The sequence below is a fragment of the Gouania willdenowi genome, chromosome 24 (assembly GCF_900634775.1).
Source record: "Gouania willdenowi chromosome 24, fGouWil2.1, whole genome shotgun sequence".
In the NCBI taxonomy this organism is placed as follows: Eukaryota; Metazoa; Chordata; class Actinopteri; order Blenniiformes; family Gobiesocidae; genus Gouania; species Gouania willdenowi.
This window is the reverse complement of record NC_041066.1, coordinates 19,158,865-19,181,306: the sequence shown is the minus strand read 5'-3', so window position 1 is coordinate 19,181,306 and position 22,442 is coordinate 19,158,865. Positions and strand designations below refer to the sequence as shown.

The 22,442-nt window shown below is 37.1% G+C and overlaps 1 protein-coding gene across 1 annotated transcript; it reads right to left on the bottom strand.

Moving 5' to 3' along the window:
* Positions 1 to 1,214: 1,214 nt before the first annotated feature.
* Positions 1,215 to 21,559, bottom strand: sec63 (SEC63 homolog, protein translocation regulator). Its single transcript, XM_028439990.1, has 20 exons — positions 21,436 to 21,559; positions 19,244 to 19,343; positions 17,849 to 17,963; positions 17,640 to 17,752; positions 17,488 to 17,549; positions 15,984 to 16,042; positions 15,814 to 15,864; positions 15,592 to 15,700; positions 15,371 to 15,465; positions 14,720 to 14,852; positions 11,410 to 11,502; positions 11,189 to 11,334; positions 10,956 to 11,103; positions 10,001 to 10,083; positions 9,809 to 9,877; positions 9,547 to 9,705; positions 8,551 to 8,721; positions 7,363 to 7,563; positions 6,020 to 6,124; positions 1,215 to 1,836 (listed from the first exon to the last, which is right to left on the bottom strand). Exons 1-20 carry the CDS (start codon positions 21,557 to 21,559, stop codon positions 1,699 to 1,701), a joined length of 2,274 nt encoding a protein of 757 aa, XP_028295791.1. The 3' UTR covers positions 1,215 to 1,698.
* Between the last annotated feature and the right edge of the window lie 883 nt (positions 21,560 to 22,442).

Genomic DNA, 22,442 nt, shown 5'->3' with positions numbered 1-22,442 from the left:
TTAAATCTATAATTATTATTATTTGTTGTGAATATAAGCTGCGATAAGCTTAGAGAAATCTAGTTTAATTTTAAACTCCGTCAAGCTTGAGGAAAACAAAAAAAAAAAGACGGGAGAAGTAAAAACAAAACAAAAAACAGGTCATTTAAAAGTTTTTATTTGAAATGATTTTAAATACAAATAATATATTTTTTTCATTTACAATGACAGTTCCTTTGTAAACAAAAGTGGCAGAGAGACAGTCACTGGGTGGTTGTTTATTCCATCCTGCCGTCCGGTCGCTTCGGGGGAGGGGTGGTGGGAAGGTGTGATTTTAGGGCGATGTTTGGATTTAACCTCAATGCAGCTTTTCGTTCACACTACGTTCACCACTGATGCTACATTCTTTAGCAGAGCGATAAATACCCAGAGCAGTTTCCTTTCAAAATGTTACATAAGGGCCTTGTTTGCTTGGGTAAATGTGTGTGTGTGTGTGTACACAATAATACATAAACTGTAAAATACGTGTTGACCTGATGTAAATGACAAAAGTATAGAGTATTAGACTCTATGCTGCTAATGAAATCTGATTATTTTCCTTTCAGTCCAACACATACAATTCAAAGTTCAACAAGATTCACAAAAAGCGACGTGTGTAACATTGTTGAAACTAGATATTGAAAAAAGAAAATAAAGTAAAACTAGCTTTTAGACTATGAAAAGAAGGGCAGCTTTGCACACATTTGTACTCCTGTTCAACAACGCACCCAACTGGTTTTGGTTGAAGATGCTGAAATGATCCTGAGCGCCAGATGTTGGGAATATAAACTCCAAATCCCTTTCAGGCAATCTGATGGTCATAGAAAAGTGAAGATTAACTGTTCGCATTCCAACGGAAACTCAAATCCCGTCACTTGTGATTCCATAAAAACTGTTTTCATTTGAGTTTCCACCTGTATGTGTCGCATCTATGTATAATAAGGCCTTTTGTCAGACATTAAGGATGGACTGGAATGTGCAGGGATGTCTTTTATCCACTAGCCTCATTAAAGAAAGAAGATTTATGTTTTTAACAAATCACAAGTTTGTTTCTCCCCTCCGTTAGGGGTTCCATTTCATTTCCTGTCTGTCAGATTCATCAGTACTTTTCTCCAACAACGTACAGTTACAGAATGTATGAATAAACACGGACAGAAAAGAAGAGCAAACGCGACTCGGCTGCGTCCCAAAGTTAAATCTCGGTGGTTTGATTTTTTTAATAAAAACAGCTGAAGCTCACATTTTGGATGAAGTGACAAATGTGACTTCAGGCGTGTTTTATCATATATGCCCTCACTCCGCCTTTAAAAAGCAAAGAGCACGTGTCGTATTCATAATAGGTCCAACAGTCCACAGTGTGTCCACCATCCATCCATCATTCATTCATACACTCACAGCCACGCACACACGGGGCCCGTTAGTATTCACAGAATTCTCTTCTGCCAGCAGCAGAAAGTCTTTTGTAGAAAAGTGGGGGCGAGGTCACAGTCCAGAGTGAGTGAGGGCGGGGCTAGTCCTGATGTGTGAATTGTTTGCACTGATTCTGTTTGTGTTTATGGTTTATATTGTGTTTATGGAAGCGTCGCTGCTTTTCGCAATGTTGGAGAGCGGAGTGGATGATTTTGTTTGTGTGTGTGTGTGTGTGTGTGTGTGTGTGTGTGTGAGAGAGAGAGAATGTGTTTAGTCGTTGTCCTCGTCGTCCTCTTCACTCTCCTCGATGCCGTCGCTGTCCTCCTGCTCCTCGTCCTCCTCCTCTGTGTCCGGTATGTCCCACTGAGGATGGTTGTCCAGCATGGCTTTGGCCTCGTGAACCTCCAACTACACACACAACAAAGGATGTGGTTGTTTTTAACTTAAGTCACATGTGTTTCTCATGCACAGTTAACTCATATTATTCAATAAGAGCAGGTTTATCTATTTATTTTAACTTAAATTAGTGAACTGACAAAAGCCAGGGTTGCAAAGGGCCAGAAAATCTCTGGGAAATTCCCATTGGAAGTAAAGCCCGTAAATTCTGGGAATATTAACTCATTGACTGCCAAAGACGTCTATAACAGGAAGCTCTCCTGTGAATATCCAGCTGTACCATGATGTAGTGACCAACTGGTGACATGTAGGTGGCAGCAGCGCACCTTTGGATGAGAGATCACCCGTGTTGGGCAGAGCTCAGAGGGAGAGGAAAGAAAATGGAGTTACGAAAGTTGATGCTGAAGCTCCCAGCAGCTCACACTCGACCAGAGCATGTGTAGAACTAAGTGGACTATTGAGAGTGTCGTGATGGTGAGGGGTAACGATCAAAAAAACGGGGCAAGCGGTGAGACTCGGCATGTCCGGGAGGAGGAGGAAATTGCGTGTGGGGAGATTGATGTAGGGGGAGAGACTTGGAGGACGGCCAAAATACAGTAAGCAAACCATTCGATTCTGACCTAGATAGCAACATCATAATAATTTTGCCATTAAAACCCCAGCCTCAGTGTTGTTTTTGTAGTTTTATAGTAGGAAACTAATGTTGAGGTGTCCCTATGACAAAAAAAAATGCTTCAAAGAAAAATACATTTTTCTCAGTTTTTCATCACAAACTGGCGATTTGTGTGAAACTTGTCTCTATTCAACTGCTGATTACGGAAGAACGAAACAAGCTAGAAACTAAATTATTTTTTCTGATGAAACTAGAGAGTCTAATCTTCAGATTGTCATAGTTCAAAATATTCTGTGGGTCTAATTTTCATCATTATTAAATTATTATAAATGAAGAATTATTTATCAGAATTAAATGGAAATATTGAGTAATTTTAAATAACCTAATAAGCACTTTCAACTCTTCTTCAAGGATCAGAGTTGGACTATGGTAGTGCTCTTTCTGCTTTTATAAACTGGTGTGATGAACATTTCCTGTACTTAAATGTGTCTAAAACCAAGGAGCTTATTGTTGATTTTAGGAGAAACTGTGCTGAACCTAAAACCAGCTCCATTCATGGTTAAGATGTTGAGATCATTGAATCATACCAGTATTCAGGCACTGTGTTTGATTCCGAGCTAAAGTTTGATCTGGACACTGAAAGTATCCCTAAGTAAAACAAAAAATCCACGAACTGAGGAAGTTTAATGTCTGTCTATTAATGTCTGACAAAATGCTGGGTATTTTTTTTTACAAGTCCTTTATTGAAAGTCTTTTGACATTTTCCTTTGTTTGTTGGTTTGATGGTCAGTCTGTCAAAGACAAAATAGTCTCCACAGTGTTTTTTTAAATCTGCACCAAAATAACTAGAGCTCAGCAGAGATCTGCTTTGTTTTTGGGAGAAACAGGTGGTGAAAAAGGCTAAATGTATGATCTCCTAACATGACCACATACTGTGCTCTGAGTTTATTTTAATGCCGTCGCTCCATCGCACCCTGTAGGAGAACAAACCATCTTTTATTCCTTCTGCCATCAGGCTGTTAAACCTGGATTAACTACATGGTGGATAGAAACTGATGTGGAATGAACATCTCTGTCAATGTTCTGACTTTTATAGTTGTACAGTATGTATGGCCTGGTGGACTGCAAAAACTGAACCTACCTGGTAAAATAAAAAAATAAAATAACAGAACAAAATGTAAATATTAGCATCAATTTAAAAAACAAGACATTTTAACAAGAGTTGCAAAATTCCAGGAATTTTCAAATTTAGAAACTTTCCAAAGAACTAAACGAGAAAATATCAAACTTGAAGGTTGGCCGTTAACAGGGATGTTAAATATAGTTGGGAAAATATATTCTAGCAATCATCTAAAAGTGATCTGCAAATTTCCAGTTAATTCTAGGGCTGTAGTCAACCAACGAAATGGTTGGTTGACCAAGACTATGGCACACGTAGTTATTCAAAAAAAAAAAAAAAAAAAAAAACGAAAATGAATGAGCAGGTGCAGAGGCGAAAGAAAAGACGACAAATATTATGTTTTGGTGTTTTGTAGTACCAAAGTGAAACCTACAGGTCTGACAGACAATAGGTATTTATATCAGAGCCCTGTTTTAGTGGTAAGCCTGCTTTAATTAATAAACGTCAACATGAGATCAAACGCACGTCAAACACAGGTGCGCAGTGTGCCCCGCGGTGCCAGAGACAACAGTGGATCTATTTACACAATCCACGTATCAAATATCAGGATAATCCATGTTCTTGTGCAGAAAAATGATTGATTTAACAGTGGATGCTTGTGCTTTAAGCCTTTGCTGGACATAGAATCATGTTCAGGCATTAAATACATTATACTGATATTAACCCTTATCACCTATATAAGTGCATTGCATTTTCTGTTATAAACGGTATTACCATTACTGGTCGACCACGACAGCATCGACCAATTAGTGGACTAAACGATCAAAGATGGTAGCCGTAGTTAATTCCAATCAATAATTCCCATGAAAAGGTGATATTTATTAACATTACGTAAGAAAAAACTAATTATTTTCCAGAACAGATGAACCATTTTTTTGTGGATGGGAGTGATTTCAAAAATTCTCTATGTCTGAGTTTGACCACGGTATTAAAAAAAAAAAAAAAACATTTTCAGAAGCTCTGCTTATCAGGAGTCACAACAGTATAAAACTAAATATTACAGAACGCAACCCTGAGTTTAACAAGGCAAAAATGCAAGATTCAACTGGCATTCAAATTTGGTAAATTTTACATGCTGTAAAAATAACCTTCACGAATATAAAATTCAAAGGAGAAATAATCAAGCAAGGAAACAAACTCAAGGGAACGAAGGTGTACATCAATGAAAACCTGACGAAACAAAATGCAAGCATTGCATGGAAAGCACGCCAAATAAAAAAAGAAGGAAAGATAGTGAAGACGTGGTCAAAAAACTGCAGGATTTACATCCAGGAAGAAGAGGACGGAAAACCAGTTCTCATCAAAACGATGGACAACTTGGGAAAATACGAAGGATCCACCTAAACAACAACATTACTGATGGTAATCATGGATATGGACCCAGATCTATATAAACACTGGAAACAAAACTCAGACTGTGATTATTTTACGGAGACCGAATTAAATGTGGAAACCAAGAGTAAAAAAGGTCTGTCATTTATTCATTTTAATTGCTAGGTGGTGGGGTGATTAAGGATTACATTAAATTTAAATTCAAAGTGTTTATTGTCATATGTGCAGTTAGAAACACGATTTTTTTTATATACAATGAAATTACTACCTTGCTTATGAACTAAGATATAATAATGTGTTTATACAAGTTAAATCTAACAGTGGAAAATACAACACTGCCAATAAAACTAACAACAGCAGTTAGAAACACGCTTATGAACTAAGATATATTACATTAAAATACTACTTTGCTTGTGAACTGGGATGTGGTGATGTGTTTATACAAGTTGGATCTGATCCCATCATCAGACAGTGGAAAATACAACACTGCCAATAGAACTAACAACAGCTGGATGTAGAGACAAAACAAGGTGACATTGTGGATGAAAAGGGAAGAACCTTCCAAACACCTTCGAAAGAGGAACTATTCCTGAACTGGAGGAATGCTAACAACGTCTGGCAGGGAACAAGGCCAACACAAACAAAGATAGAGGACAACACTGACTACAGATGAGAATACACAAAAAAGGACGTTCAGAAGAAATCAAGAATGTTTTGACCAGAGAGACATGTAAACCCATGTAAATCTGCGATGGTAAAACAGGGGACGGGACCCGGATAAGCAAACTGCTTCTCTCGTCTCCTTTTTCGGCATGTACAAAAAATGTAAAAAAAAAAAAAAAAAAAGTGAATGTAACCATGTCGGAAAAAAACTGAATAAATAAAAATAAAAATAAACAAACAACTCTCAGTTGATTTGTATGAGTGTTTTCAACACCTACGAATAAAGTGTTTTCATTTTCTTTTTTAAACAGTCCCATTCAGGGTTCCAGTTTAGGCTCATTTTTGCACATAAGCAAAGTATTTCACCTAAATACTTAAAAAAAAAAAACACAGAACTTTGTGAGCACCTTGAGTGGTTTGATCTGGTCCAATCCCAGGTAGGAATCAGAGCGGAGGATAACAGAGTATTGGTAGTTGCCAGCCTTGGAAGGCGCTGGAAACTTCAGTTCTACCTGAAAAACACAAACACAGAAATGTATTTATATTCATATGCTTGTTTTTTCTATACCAGGACAAAGCTTTAGCGTCAGCTTCATGCATGAGGAAGGGTAGATACATGTGTAAAAACAAGCTCAAAAACCAACTCTAAACATTGTCTACAAACATTATTATTATTAGTGAGTGACAACACTGTGGTAGGTAATCACAAACCAATCACCACGTAGCGATTTGTTGAAACTGGAAATATTACCTTAGGCTGGAATTACAACGCTGTGTTGTTACATACAGCAAACATCTCATTATCAGCACAATAGAGCTGATTATTGTTCAGTGGGTGAGCAGGGATTAAGTGACAAATTAACAGATATGTGTCAAAATAATAAACTTGCAATAATCAGGAACAACAGACACACGGTTAACTGATTAAATGTTGGTACAGAAACAACAACAAAAAAACTTTATAAAAGTTTGGATTCCTGCATTTCTTTTTTAAATTTAGTTGCTGTTTTTTTTTTAAAGAAGAAACTGAAATGTGTGAAAATGCTTCCTTTGTGCCAACAACATGACAATTTGTTGGTAGATTCTGCATTTGACACAGTTTTAAGACATCTGTAAAAAAAATTCTCCTTAGAATTTGTCATCGACTTCATCAATTATAATCAAATTTAACTAAATCATTTTAACCAAAAGTCTGCTCATTTTTTATAAAACATAGTTGATGCTTCATAATACAATATTTGCTGTTCAGCTGTTTTATTCACATGATGGCAGTCATTTTTAATCTGAAATTCCAAATTCCTGCAATTTTCTTCAAATTATTCCACAAAATTTCCTCAAATTACATAGAAATGGGCCACAAGATCAAATATATTTTAAGTGAAGATCCTGCAGATACTGATATCTGTCACTTATTACTTTGATATTATTGGTGAGTTTGAAACCCCCTGACCTAAAGTGACAGGATTATTTTTATTACAGGATTCTCCATTAATTTTTTTAATGGCTGGAAAAATAAGACTGAATAACAATGAAGACCATCTGCAGCTCTGGAATGAGGCAGATTCACAATAAAGGTCAAAAAGGTCTTTATATTGTGTAAAAAAAAAAAAAATCAATAAATATTGTAAAAATAATCTTTTAAAGCTTACAAACTCAAGCAAATTTTAACTTTAAGGACAAGGGTTACCCAAACCACAAAAAAAGTTTTAAATAACTATGAATTAGCTTGAGGAGGCTAACCCGCGCTCACCTCTTCTGTATCCTTTAACGTGCAGACGTGGTAAGGCATCGAGACCAGGGTCTGATCTCTGCGGTCTGCGATGTAGAGCCACCACCACTCCTGCTTCTCCTCAGGGAAGTAGAGGCTGTAGACGGGATGCGTCACCTTCGACTTGGTTTCTAGCAGCGCGCGCTCTCGCCTCTGGATGCTTTGCTGCAACGCCTCCCATTCCTGAACAAACATTTCCATTTCTTTTGTTATCTGAGGTTTCTGCAAGGCAGGGGTTCTCAATCTCAACCTTGGGGTCGCCAGATGCCTTCAAGAAACTAAGAATATTTTCTGAACAATTCAAGCCCATTTTTGCTTATTTTTACCCTTTTTCTGCAACTACACCAAACTTGCCATATTTTAACCCATTTTCATCACTTTTTCTTGCCAGATTTTTGTTCCTTTTAATGCATTTTTGCTACATTACTCCCATTTCTGCCACTTTTCCATGAAATTCCATTAGCTTTTCTGCACATTTGTTCAAATTTCAAGACATTCTCAGCACTTATAAACCCTTTCTACCACTTTTCCCACCTGTCACTTTTTACCTCTTTTCACCCTATTTCATGCTCAGTTTTTTGCCATTTTAATCACATTCATGATTTGTCATGCCTGTTATTTGTCAGTTTAAACTAAATTTTCCTACTTTTTACATTACCCCAACAATTTCTGCCACTTTTAAGCCAATATTGACACTTTGAACCCTCTTTTTAACCACTTTTTCTGCTGTTTTTGACCACTCTAATTTGCAACATTTAACCAATTTCTGTTTTTAGAATCCCTTTTTAACATCTTTTCCACTTTTTTTGGTCACTTTTAAGTCACTTTATTTCTGATTAAAACAAGGATTTACATCTTTAAGATGACTTTATACTATGGCGCAAATAATAAATAAACTTCCTGGATAACAGTGGATATTATTCAGATAAATAAATAAATGTGTTTATCACAGATTCATAGAACAATGGACCATCATTCTGCTGACTTTATAGATGGGCCCCAAAAATCTCTCCCCTTTATTCCTCCTTATAGATGACCCTGTCTCCACATGACTGTACCTCAATGGTACAGTGGGGGTCCCCGGTCTCTAGCACCTTTATTTTCGGCGTTGCGGGCTGAAAAGGTTGAGAACCACTGCTCTGGGGGGGGGTTTATTACTACATGTCTGACCTCCTCATCGTCTCCGGCCACCTCGTCCACCTCGGTGTCGCTCTGTTTATCGCTGTCTTCGTCTCGCTCGCTTGGTGAGTCTTTATTGGCCTCGCCTTCGTCTGATTCACTGCCTTTGTCTGACGCGTCGTCCTCTTCCTTCTTCGCTGCAGCTACAGGAACGGAAACCTCCTGTAACATCAGTTATTAACATGTTAAACCTGTTGCATGATTCACAGCCTTTAGCAAAGCAGCTGAAAGAGTAACTAAACCCCTGGTTTTGTAAAAGAAATGCCTTAATTATGGGCGGGGCTCAAGGAGTAACTCAGTCTATACTGAGAACAATCAATGCTATGCTAACTAGCTACTTAATGCTTAATATAGCTCAAAAGTCACAATGCTCTCAATCCAACATACTCACCACTGATTGCAGAGAGTTTTTATAGGAGGGGCGGGGCTAACAGTGAATTACAAAACAAATAGCCAATCGCAAATTTTGATGAAGCAGTCACTCGTACATTTTTACTACGCCAGTCTTTACTTTTTGTAAAAAATATGAAAAATATGATATGTACAAAATTTAAAAAACAAATAAAAAATGTATTCAATTCTAACATATTTGAATTACAATTTAAAATAAAAAATAAAAATAAAATTGTATTTTTAAAAAAAAAAAAAAAAATCATATTTTTTTAATTTATTTTATTGTTTAATTAAAATTATATATTTATTGTTTATTTGTTTTTTCACATTTTTCACTTCAAAAAAATTAATTGGTGTAGTAAAAATGTAAGAGTGACTGCCTTATCAAATTTTGCTATTGCCGATTTGTTTCGTAACAATTTAAAAACACATCAAATTGAAGTATTTTGACTAAAACGTCAAGAGTTGGAAAAGAATCAATCAACACTACTTCAAACTCAAATATATTTGTTTTCAGCAGAAAAAAACTGGTTTTGTGGAGTTTAGTAGCTCTTTCATGAGAGAAGTGAGAGAATGAGTCGAGTGAACGCTCACGTTTCCGGCCACGGTGCCGTTGACCTGCTTGGGTTTGGCGGCGGGTGCTGGAGGGGTTTTCTTCTTTGTTAACTTTTTCTTTTTCGACTTGGTCGTTTTCTTCGCACCTTTGCTCTTGTTCTGCCACACTTTGGTTTTGGATTTGTTCGTGTCTCCTTGCTTTAAACCACAAACACACACAAATAAAACAAAAACATTTGATGCATAGGGGATACGTAAAGACTCATCTTAGCAGAAGATGAATGTGTCATGTTATCCTTACTGCGTCTTCTGTGGGTGCAGCCTCCTCTCCTGGACATGATGAAGAATCCTGCTCTTTTTCAAACACGTCCTGCACACAAAGCCAAAACAAATGTGATCTTCAGTATTTACACAACAGCACATCCTAGTGGCTACAGTTAAAAATGCATTTACATCTTCCTCTTTAAAAAACACTTAGGGAGTTCATTCTTACCAACATTCGTTTCCTGGTTAAAGTGACAGTCACAGTAACAATGGAGCCTGCTGTAATATTATTGCTGTCTTCATCATCAAGGACTGTAAAGGCATAGAATGGGAGGAAAAAAAAGTGTAAAAAGCATTGTTTACCACTTGTTCAGACCAGATAAAGTCAGACTCAGGTGAATATCTTAAATTTCCAAAATTCTAATTTGTCTACTTCATTTAACAGCCCATGAATTAATGAAAACTACATTTTATTTTAAGAAGCTCATCGAGCTAAAAACTAATACAATCTTAACATTCTAGATATTTAAAGTATATATATCGAATGTGTATTTTTACAAAAAAAATCCAGTTTAATCAAAGCCCAATACCTGAGCATTTTATATTTTATTTAAAGATCGATTCACAGGTTCATCATTACTCTTCTCGTTATAATAAAGCTTCTTAGTTACCAAAGTGTATGACATCACATTTAGAGCCCAGTTTAATCTAAGATATTAAGGTAGCAAATTCGGGTCACAATTCTCTCATTTGCTTAATAACTCATCTACAATGTATTTAAAATGAAATATTAAAAAAATAATGGTCAAATCTTGTGATCAGTAAATGCATGTCATTTTTAAACTGTTTTTTTTAATTATTATTATTATTAGGTGGAAGCTTTCAAATAAGCCCCTGTGAGTTTTCTGCCACTTTCTGCACATATTGAATATATTGTATTTTTGTTGTATCTATATTTTTTATTGTTTATGTTCTTTGAATTAACATGGTGTACTGTTACACAACATCAGTACCAGTTGCATACATGTCTTATATTGTAGCAGAATTGTTTACGTCACATAAAAGCGAGTGTCATGACGTGATAATTATTATTAACTTTCCCAGTCATAGGTCACAATGTCGTTATCACTCAGCGAGGCTACCAGCACCGTAATGAATAAAGTTGTTTTTATTCAAGGACCGACCCTGCAGTTTGGTGTCCATGGTGATATGTGGGATGCTTCCCAGGACGGCCATGACCTCATCATACTTCTCCTCCCCGAGGAAGCGCAGCATGATGCGCCTTTCTGAGTCCTTCAGACTCACGAGGTCCTGAAGGGTTCGCACCTTGTACTACAGAACACAGAGGGAAGAAAAACACATGAAACACATGTTTACAGCTTTGAATATAGAGGAATTCCTGCCCTTGATTTCGTACCTTCTTTGAAATGCAATAGCGCAGGTGCTCCTCCTCGAAGTGAGGCAGCTGCAGCAGTGGGGACTTGGACTCCTGCAGACCCTGCACCACCATCTGTGTCAGCTTCATACAATTCTCAATGGTAACCAGTCGAGGAGCGTGGAAACCTGTAGAGAAACGCGTTGCTGGCGTTGATAAAAGCTGTGTTTTGCGTGTGGTTTCACAGCAGTCGGTGTTATTACCTCCTCTGCTGTTGGCCATCATGGTCAGCTGACAGCCAACGCTGATCATCTCCTGCAGCAGAGCTGGACTCTTCCTCACCACAAACCTCTGATCTGCAGCAGAAAAAATACATATGTTCTGGATGGCACTGTTCTTCAACCAGAAACCTTCATAAATGTATAAAGCAGTGGTTCCCAAACGTTTCACAGTCCCGTACCCCTTTAGACATTTAACCTGACGCCATGTACCCCCTACTCCTGCCCACTTAATAAACATAATAATGTTGTCATATACAATGTAGCCCTACAGTGACATTTGTCTCTGAATTGTACCTGTCCTGTTGAGGCATAACATATAATTTAAAAAGAACAATAATCTGTACACACAGAAGAAAACATCTTGTTTAAAATTATCACTTGTTTGCTTTATTTAATTAATTAGCCCACTGACATTTTCAGAGAGAGATTTTTGGGCAAAAGAAATCTACCAAACATTTGTTGATTGAACATTTAGCAGTAACGCAACATATTAATCACCCTGAAATTGTGAAATACAACTCGCTACAACTTTAATGAGAAGGGTGAGGTTGAGAAGATTTCCAGAACTCTGCAATGTTTGGCTGAAATTCATATTTTGCACTTTTTTGATGAGTTTGTTTCTCTGTCCGAGGGGGCTCTGCATCTGTAATTTGTGGCAATGAATGAGGTCGTGACTGCTGCTCGATTTGTGTTCTAGTTTTCAACGTTGTCGCACAGTTTCAAATTTCTATTCACGTGCCCCTAATGACAATTTCCGTACCCCTGGGGGTACCCGTACTCCACTTTAGGAACCTAGGGTAAAAAGCATATGGCTTCACGATTTTTATACAATATTTTTTTAAGATTGATTGCATTTGCGATAATATTGTGATGTGACAAAATGAGATTTCCTAAACGCAAAGGCTGCGATTTTGAGAAAAAAAAAAAGTTCTGGCCACGTGTAGCAGCACAAAGCGAAGCAGGCGGATGGATATGTAAACACTGCTTTAACCTGTTGCCCAACGGCTTCAGGCTGCACAGCGGTCTCGCCTTGGTCGACGCCGACCCAGGTACCCTGAAGGCCTCCCTCCCTCCTCCTCCTCCACCCCAAATTTGCCACCAGCAATTTTCAATTCAATGTTATTTATATAGCGCAAGTGTGTTGTGTGCTACAGTTATTGAGTAAATATAATATTTTTTATTAGTGTTTTGTTTCCTTCCTAAGGTTTATTAAGAACATACACTTGTTTATTTTGTGTTTATTGGGTCTTCAGTTTACCTAAAAAACAATTAGCAATTTTTAGCAATGTTTACAAAACTGTAAGTCAAAGTCTTTAAGTAGATAAATAAACTCTTTAATATTAATTAATGTTAACATAGGATTAGCCTAAGAGAAAGAACAATTTATGTATAATATATCCAATATTGTTTGGTAGGACACATTACATTGATTTTTTTAATGATGTTTGTTGAAAAATACAGAAGAGGACCTTGAAAAAAATCATCACAATGCTATTTTGTAAGCATTGGAAACTTTGAATCTGACAGATTACCAATGTCCTGTGGGGTTCCTCAGGGATCTGTTCTTGGACCCCTTCTGTTTAACCTTTACATGCTTCCTTTAGGACAAATTTTACAGAACTGTAAGGTTGATTATCAGAGCTATGCAGATGACACACAACTATATCTATCACTGAACCCATTGACCATGGTCCCATTGAGGTGTTGTGTGACTGTTTAGAAAAAGTAAACTGCTGGATGAGTGAAAACTTCCTTCAACTAAACCATGACAAGACGGAGGTGATTGTCTTTGGTAACAAGGAAAAGAGGACTGCTGTCAGCAATTATCTTGAGTCTCGATCTTTAAAAGCTAAAGACCAAGTCAAAAACCTTGGTGTTCTGATTGACTCAGATCTTACATTCAGCAGTCAGATCAAATCTATCACAAAAACAGCCTTCTACCACCTAAAGAACATCTCCAGAGTGAAAGGTTTAATGACTCAGAAAGATCAGGAGAAACTGGTCCATGCTTTTATCTCCAGCAGACTGGACTATTGTAATGGTCTTCTGACAGGAATCCCCCAAAAGAGCATCAAACAGCTACAGCTGGTTCAGAACACTGCAGCTCGGGTCTTAACCAGAACAAAGAGGTCAGAGCACATTACTCCAGTTTTAAAGTCTTTACACTGGCTCCCAGTCAGCCTCAGAATAGACTTTAAAGTTCTGCTGCTGGTGTATAAATCTGTGAATGAGTTTGGTCCAGAATACATCAGTGACATGTTAGTCAGGTATGAACCCAGCAGGTCTCTCAGATCTATGGACACAGATCAGATAGTGGAGCCCAGAGTTCACAGTAAACATGGTGATGCTGCTTTTAGTTGTTATGCTGCAAAGAAGTGGAACAAACTGCCAGCGAAGCTGAAGTCAGCATCCAATGTGAACATTTTTAAATCAAAGTTAAAGGCACTTTTTTTCTCTACTGCATATGATTGAGAGAGAGATTTTTTGTCATGTTGTTGATGTAATGATGATTTTACTGATGATTTTAATTGATTTTACTGATGATTTTAATTGTTCTTATTGATTTAAATGTTCTTATTGATTTTAAACAACTGAATGTTTTATCATGTAAAGCACATTGAGTTGCCTTGAGTATGAAATGCGCTATATAAATAAATTTGCCTTGCCTTGCCTTGCCTTGCAATATTGAGGGAAAAAAAAAAAAAATTGCAAATGGATTATTTTCCAAAATCGTTCAGCACTAATAAAGTAGCTACAAATTCAAAACAAACCTGTGCAATTTTCACAACTCAGTGGAAAAGCAGAACCAGTCTGTCCATTAAAAATTTCTTTACTGTGGCAAAGTTTATCTGGATACATTTCTTCATGTTTTTCGTCACTTTTTGCCAATAAAAAGACAAAAATAATGTGTGCGAGTCAATTATAGGCCAGTACATTATTATTATTTAATGTATGCATGAATAGGTCAATTTAAACATATTTAGTATTTTTATTTATATTATATTGTGCATTATTAGGATGTCACTGCTAAATAAATGTTCCTTTTTATAATGATTTATTTTTTGAAGCATCAATATTAATTTATGCAATTGTAATGCTTTAATGCTAGTGAGGTTTGTAACATTCAGAGCCATATATGCAATGGTACTAATAAATGACATAATGGTTTTTTGGCCTTGGTTTTCTCATTTTCGGCCAATCATTTTCATTTCATGCGTCCCTAATTATCATAAACCACAAATTAACTCTAGTCCTGTGGGAAACACTAATACTACTACAATAGCTGTCCTACCTTCCTCCAACTCTTCAGACACATCCATGCGAGCCAGGTGAGAAAGCACCATAACCCTGGCCTTCAAGCTGTAAGGATAGCAGAACGGAGGCTCCTTCTTCTTCACGTTGATATTTCCTAATTCTCGGATTAACTGTGAGACAAACAGGACAGTTTTCATTGCAGACTGCAAACAATACAGTGTCATTCATATTCACAGATTTCCCTCGGGGATGAACAAAGTATTCTGAATTTAGAGACGACACCAGAGAACAGACTGTGTGCGTGAGTTTTGAAGCTGCAATGTTGCAAATGAAATATATAAAACTCAGAAATACTTTATTGATCCCAGGGAAAAATATTACAAATTAAAAGAAGAAACACGAAAAAAAAACAAACATGCATAATTAAGACAAGGATTAATTAGATAAGGATTACAAACATTACAGTAGAAAAAAACCACCAAAAACACTATTTTCATTTCAAATTGATAAAATTCATACTTGATTGCAGGGTTGGGCAGTAAAAAAAAAATTGTAAAACTAAAACTTGTGTTTTTTAAGTGCAAAGCAAATGTTACAACCAAATCATATCGCCATTTGGAGCGTCTCTGTAGAACATTGTGTTTGTTTACCAAACATGGACCTCACAGTGGGCATTTAGAGCTTTTACCTGTGGTACTACAACATTGTCTGTAGGTCTGATGGTGGCTTCTTTGTTGTGACGTGGGTCAAACTCAAAAGCAGCCGTCAGCACCATTCCTAAACCTACAGGATCAAAACACACGTTAAAAAAAAAACATGTGAATATCTTCTACCAGGCAAAGGCTTGATGGATGTACTGCATGGAAAAATGACACACAATGCATTCTGGTATGAGAGTAAGTGACTCACGTTTCATGTTCATGTTGGGAGTCTTGTACATAAAATGCATATAGAGTTGTGTGGTGTTGATGAGTATCTGGTCTCCACTGTATCGGATGGAGCGGTACCACCAGGTGCCCTAAAGCCCCCATAAACAAAGTCAGAACACTTGGAAATAAAGAAGTATTACAATAAATTTACAACATTTGTAAAAAATTAAAAGTGTGAGTTTTAAAGCTTATCAGAGCTTACCACCACCACTGGAAGGATGACCATGAAGGCGAGACCATAGACCAACAGCACCTACACAGCACAACAAAATCCTTCAAAACATGTTCTTTTATCAACAAAGGAAACCTCTGGTTAAACCTAACGTTCGGATCAGATCAATTAACTATGTTAAGAGTCAATGAAGTGCGTACCAGCATGGAGTTCTTCTGGTCAACAATCCAGGCAGGCAACGCAATACCAAAGCTGGTTGCTAAAAAACACAAAAAAAGACATAAAGCTCACAAAGCTTTACATTAAAATTGAAAACAACAAATGATAGTATCTAAGATTATAAGTAAGCGGTCGATAGCATTGCTCCTCACAGCAAAGAGATTTGTAAAAAGTGTGCTTAAAGAAAGTTTGGTGCTGCAATTTCAAAACGAGTTGTGTTTAAGATTATTGCGAGATTCTAGTTTCCTGCGTGTTCCAGGACACCATGATCTCACAGTGTGCATTTATACTTAAAAATGGGTGAAGATTAGTAGGGCTGTAGTCAACCAAGGAAATGGAAAAAAAAAAACCGAGAATGAATGAGCAGGTGCAGAGGAGGACGAGGAGAAAGAAAATGAGACAAATAATTAGCTTTTAAACACAGACCATTCATGATATGAACCATATTCAAGCTTTGACCAGAACTCGACAAAGCAAAAGTGAAACCTACAGGTCCGACAGACATTAGGTATTTATATCCGTGCCAGACCTGAAACCGACAGTTAAAACCTTTGTTTTCATACAAATGACATATTTACATTTGTTTTAGTGGTAAGCCTGCTTTTATTAATAAACAATTATTGTCAACATCAGATCAGCGCATAGAGAAACAAACGCATGTCAAACACAGGTGTGCAGTTTGCCCCGTGGCACCAGAGACAGCAGTGGATCCATTTACATAATAAACTATGTATCAAATATATGGATAATCCATGTTGATCTGATGACAGCAGCCAGCCCTCACACAGAGCTGTTGTTGAACATAGAATCATGCTTAGGCATTAAATAAATTATATATGATATTTAATCCTTATCACCTACACAAGTGCATTTTAAACGGTATTGAAAATGATATTATTGCTGGTGTTGGTCGACCACGACGGCATCAACCAATAAGTCGACTAAACGATCAAAGTTGGCAGCCCTAAAGATGAGCTTTTCCTTAAACTACTGATGGTCCATTAGCTCTTACTAGTGGTCTTAAATGTCTACAGTCTACAGTGTTTCCTTAGTAAAGACTCTAAGCGGATCTACTGAATCAAAGATTTTCTTGAAAAAATAAATAAATAAATAAATCAATTTTTGAAATTTATTAATCGATTCAGAATTGTAGATCATTAGAATCACGATTCTTATGTGAATCAATTTTTTCCCCCCATCCCTAAAAGCAGTATATGTTTGCAACAGCTCAACTGTGTCACATCTAAACTAACCTGATTGGACCAAATTGTGTCAACAATAAAGGGTTTTCTGTTTTTTATGGCATACGGAAAAAATAAAGGCAAAACCAAAATCATCTGCACTATAATAGATCCTTCACTTGTGGTGTATTATTCTCATTCAAATGTAAAGAATAAAGACGTAAACGTCATGTAGAAAAGCAGAATGCTAGCAAACAACTTAAAGAGAACATTAAATGGTGTGCATGATGGATGCTTTGCTTACCTCCAGGACCATCTGGATTCCCATATATTTCCCAGTTCTGCCGCGACTGTTCATTGGTTAAACTGCAGAGAATGACAAAGTAAACCAATATTGAAAGAACTGTTTATTTCACATCAATTTGTGAATGTTACTGCGGAGACAAAGACACTCACGCAGCGTAGGCCTTTGCGATTCTCATAAAAGTGGCCTCATCGCCACCTTTGTCAGGGTGGAACTTCAGAGACAGCACACGGTATTGCTTCTTGATTTCTGACAGTGATGCACCCTGATGACACAAACGTGTTCATAGAAACTCAAGTCACGTGATTTATTCTTATTTGTTCCTTGGAGTGTGTGTGTGTGTGTGTGTGTGTGTTCTCACTGGATCCAAGTTGAGGACTTCATACGGATTATATTCCTGGTACTCCCTGTCCAGCTTGGACACCTTGTAAGCTAGCAGCAGGAACACCGCCCACCCAAACAACAAGGCTGCTTTTCTGAAATCACCAAAACAAAAAACGTTACACAAGATCTCGAGAAAAAAAACATTTTAAAAAATATATATTTTCATGAATGCCTTGTTAAAAATAAAAAATAAAACAAAAATCAATCAAATTCAAACTTGTTTCCATGATAAATAAAAAACTAAATTTTGATTATTTCTGTGTTACAGCTTGGATATTTTTATACATTAAAATGCACAGTAGCTTCTGCCAACGCAAATAAATGAAAAGCACACCCAGAGAAGTATACAAGTACCGTAGTACAATAGCACTTACAGAAAGAGGACAGATGTAGGGAATCTATGGGTTTTTTTTTAGCTTTTAACAGCCTTTACATTATTACACAAAAACTTTATACAGCAATGCAAACAGAAGTATAATAGACCTACAGTTTCTAAAGAAATTAAAATAAGACATATAGAGGGTTCCCACACTTTTTTCACAAAGATTCTTCAAAACTTTTCTAAAATATTTGGCCAAATGTCCATGACTTATTTCTGAAGCACTGAGATCTTTTTCTGCGTATGCATTTCCTGGTTTTTAGCGCACGCCAGCTGAAGTGATCTTACCTACGCACAGTTTCATAAATGAGGCAGAAAGTGAATATGCAAGAATTTGTGAGATCTCGTGATTCCCGCTCAATTATGGTGTCGGCATCCGGCACTTTCACTTTGAGATAACGCTTAACATCTTTGTGGTTGACCGTATTTTAAACATCAAGATAATAAAATAGGCTATATTTCCAAAACAGTTAAAATATTGCATGAATTTTCAAAACTGGAAAATTGTTTTTTCAAATTCCATAACTTTTCCAGGCATTTCATGACTGTGGGGACCCTGTATATAGAAAACAATTCCAAACTTTAAGTGTAAACATGTTCCTTATGGACACAAATTAAATTGAATACAACAACTCTAGAAACTGCTTAAGTAATAGCAACATTTACACATTTAAAAAAAGGCTGCAATAGCTGACAAGTCAAGACGGATGAATCCAGTGATGTTAATTTTATGTTAACATTTATTTCAACATGATGACATGTTAGCTTTTAGCCTTACATACAATAGGAGCAGCGGCGCACACTCTGGATCTCACGTATAACAGCGCTCAAATAAGTTGATGACCCAAAACTTGGGGGACAATTTTGGCCTGTGGCCTGCCTAATTTCTGACACTGGTCCAAATGGAGCACAAGTGCTCCACTTGTCATTTAATTGTGCTATATTTAAAAAATAGTTTTAAACTGAGGGTTAAATTGAACAGGATGCACTCACTTTAACGTCGGAACGATGCTCTGCTGGGACTTCAGGAGCCTGAGCCGGTACCACAGACACCTGCCGTGCACGCGCCGCAGGCTCTTCAGCCGAAGTTGTTCTGGAGACAAAAGACAACAACACATTAGACTCATCAACTGATGAGAGAAGAGGATATGTGAACAGGCAGGAAATTAAATTGGAAAATATGTCCTTAGATGACTTTAAAGCAGATTTGATCAACTAGCTTAGGTTGGAGATGGATAAAGCAATGATGTTGCACTACATTGTCAATGATATTTAGACATCGGCATTCATACATTTCACTTTTGAAATAATAAAGGAAATGAGCAAAGCCACTGTTAGCAGTATCAATGTTGATTCATGATACAAAAAGTCCAATAATAGTTTTTCTACATCCAGAAGCACATTTTTGGGGGAAGAAGTTTTCATTTTATTTTTTTCCAGTCATGCTAGATGCTAACTTGTCCTCCTTTTATCTTTTATTACTGATTGAATAGCACAGGTAAATAAGAGGCTTGAACAAAAATAGATACAGGAAATGAGCAATAATAAAAATGTCTTCATTTCCTCTCTGGAGAAAAAAGCAGAGACAGGAGAGTACACCGCTGTGTTGCCAGGTTGGGTTTAGAGGCGGTTAAGGCTACATTTTTGCTCCATCATAATTTGTACTAATGTATGAAGATGCTACCTGAAAAAAGCTGCTGGTTTAGGAGTAAATTTATGCAGAAAACAACTGTTTTGAAACTAAAAAAGTATAATATATCAAAGTGAAGAGATTTTATTTAACTGATCAAACAAGATTATAGCATCAATTCAAAACATTATACCTGAGACATTGAGCTGTATGAAACTAAAATATTTAAAAACAATAAAATATTTAAAGACATAATTTGTTATATCATTAAACATACAATTCAACTCTTAAATCTAATTTCTTTCAGACTCAGAGTACGTCATGTGTTTGCTATTATTTTTCCACCTTTATCCGGGCTTTGGCGAGTCCTAAAAATGATGTTATGGAAATGTTATGAAAATGGCAACCCAAGATGTGGAAATTGATCAAATTAGGAAAAGAAATGGGAGGCACCACATTTCACTGAAACTAAGGGGTAAAGCCATAACCAGGAAATACAGGCCTGCACCAAGCTTCACCCTGAATAAAAATGCCATCAGATAAACTGAAATAGTTTTCCTGGTAAGCTCCTTAACCTCTGTTTTAGGAGTGAAAACACATGATGACAGTAAATCGATTGGTTAAGTCGCGATCTAATCAAATCAATTGACTGTCATAGTTATTATATACCTTTTTGTAAAAAAAAAAAAAAAAAAAAAAAAAAAAAAAAAAAGTGTTTTACATTAAAATGTCTAACATTTTAGCAATAAGATTGTCAAAATAACTCAAAATCCATCTCGACTAATTCTCATTCCTTAGTTTCTCCTACATTGTTCTTTTGGTATTATAATGTATTACACTGTTTTTGTGCTTTGTGCTTTTTAAAAGAAAATATTTATTATTATTATTATTATTATTATTATTATTATTATTATGTTAAAATTGCCTTGTGTTTTTTTCCAACTTTAGGTGAAATGTTACCGATTCCATCAACGATTATATAATATCGTCTGATATCGAAATCGACTCGTGGCAGACTTTATAACATCTACTAATAGGACAGTTGTCCAAACAATCAATAACTGCGTATTTACACCCCTACTATTTTTCTTACATTATTTTGCTGAATAAATATTGATTAATAGAGAAGTAGTGAAATCTGCCAGTGGAGGAGATGAGCCTATAAAGAAACTTGTGCAAAAATTACGAAACAAAGAATTTAAAGACTGATATGATAAAATGCCCTTTAATACATTCTAAATAGAACAAACAATGACAATAATTATCTGTAGCTGACATTGAACACGTCATGTTAAAGTGCAGCTGGTCCACAGGCTGTTGTTGTTAAGAATGGAGGTGAGACACAAGATTTAACATTTTGTACATCGTTTAGCGTCCACAAACAAGTTGTGAGTGAGCAGTATTTACGGGAAAACTCTTAAAGCGAATAGCGGTTTATCAGAGACAAAAGTGCGGTGCTTTTATAAACCTAGACTGAATGTAAGCTGTAGCAAAACCTTAAGAGCCTACTGAGTTTGTTAGCTAAGTTAGCTGTGAAGCAGACATCAGGCCATACCAGCATTTTGATCCCGGGGCCAGAAGTAGTATGTGGCCGGGATAACGATGAGTCCCACGAAGGAGGTGAGGAAATAGAAAAAGGTATTGCCGCTGTCATCGTACTGGAACTGCTGTCCGGCCATGTCGTAGCGGCGCTGGGGTCGCCACTCTTCTCCGCCGCAGCTCTTCCCCCTTCAGCCCCAATGAGAAGACCTGACAGACCGTTAGCAGCTAGATGCTACAAGTTAGCACCCAGCCTGCAGCGCTCGGCCCGTCGGTGTACGTGGTGTACGCATGCGCAATCGGGGTTATCGCGTCTCTTCTTCTTCTACTGTCCTCTGTGGCCGCTACTGTGTTCTACTGATTCATCCGAGCGCCCCCCACAGGCAGTTATAGGAACAATACAGGAGAGATTACTGAATCCAAGTACCCCCATTGTCTGACTGCAACATTTTTCTTAGAAAACTATTTAAAAACAACTATAGAGCATGATTATTTTTGATTAGGTTTTAAAACAAAATAAGCAAAGAACAAAGGGTACATTTCTCATAAACTATTTGGCAATTAAATGTTTTCATAATTCTTTTTAAAGGTGACTTTCAAACAAGTGAGGGTACCACCGAGTCAACACCATCACCACAGTCCGATTGCCCAGCAACGCCCCCATGTGCTTCACCAGTGGTTGGCACACCCAGAGGTAGGTGCTTCCATTGTAGACTGTTCTTGGTAATACCACCCATACCAGAAACATGTTTATTGAAAGTATTCCAAGTCCAAAATGAGTGTTTTAATCAACTTTTTTTCGTCTTCCAGTCAACAGAAAAAGAGAGGATGATGTCATTGCGGTGATGCACCAGATGCACACATGTGATGTGGAGGAACGTGCACAGGTGCTCCGTAATGCTGCTCTGTGCAGGGAACAAGAGCTTCCCAGCGGAGAGAGGAGATGGCCGCCATGGCAGACTTTAACCAGGCCTTCCTCAGGACATTAGGCCAACTCATGCATGTGTTTGGTCAACGTGGCCC

Coding starts and splice junctions, on each gene's coding strand:
- sec63 (XM_028439990.1), bottom strand. CDS start 21,559: ATGGCCGGACAGCAGTTCCAGTACGATGACAGCGGCAATACCTTTTTC. Junction 15,865..15,983: donor ACCAGAAGAACTCCATGCTG/GTACGCACTTCA, acceptor TGTGCTGTGTAG/GTGCTGTTGGTCTATGGTCT. Junction 9,878..10,000: donor TAACCAGGAAACGAATGTTG/GTAAGAATGAAC, acceptor CTTTGTGTGCAG/GACGTGTTTGAAAAAGAGCA.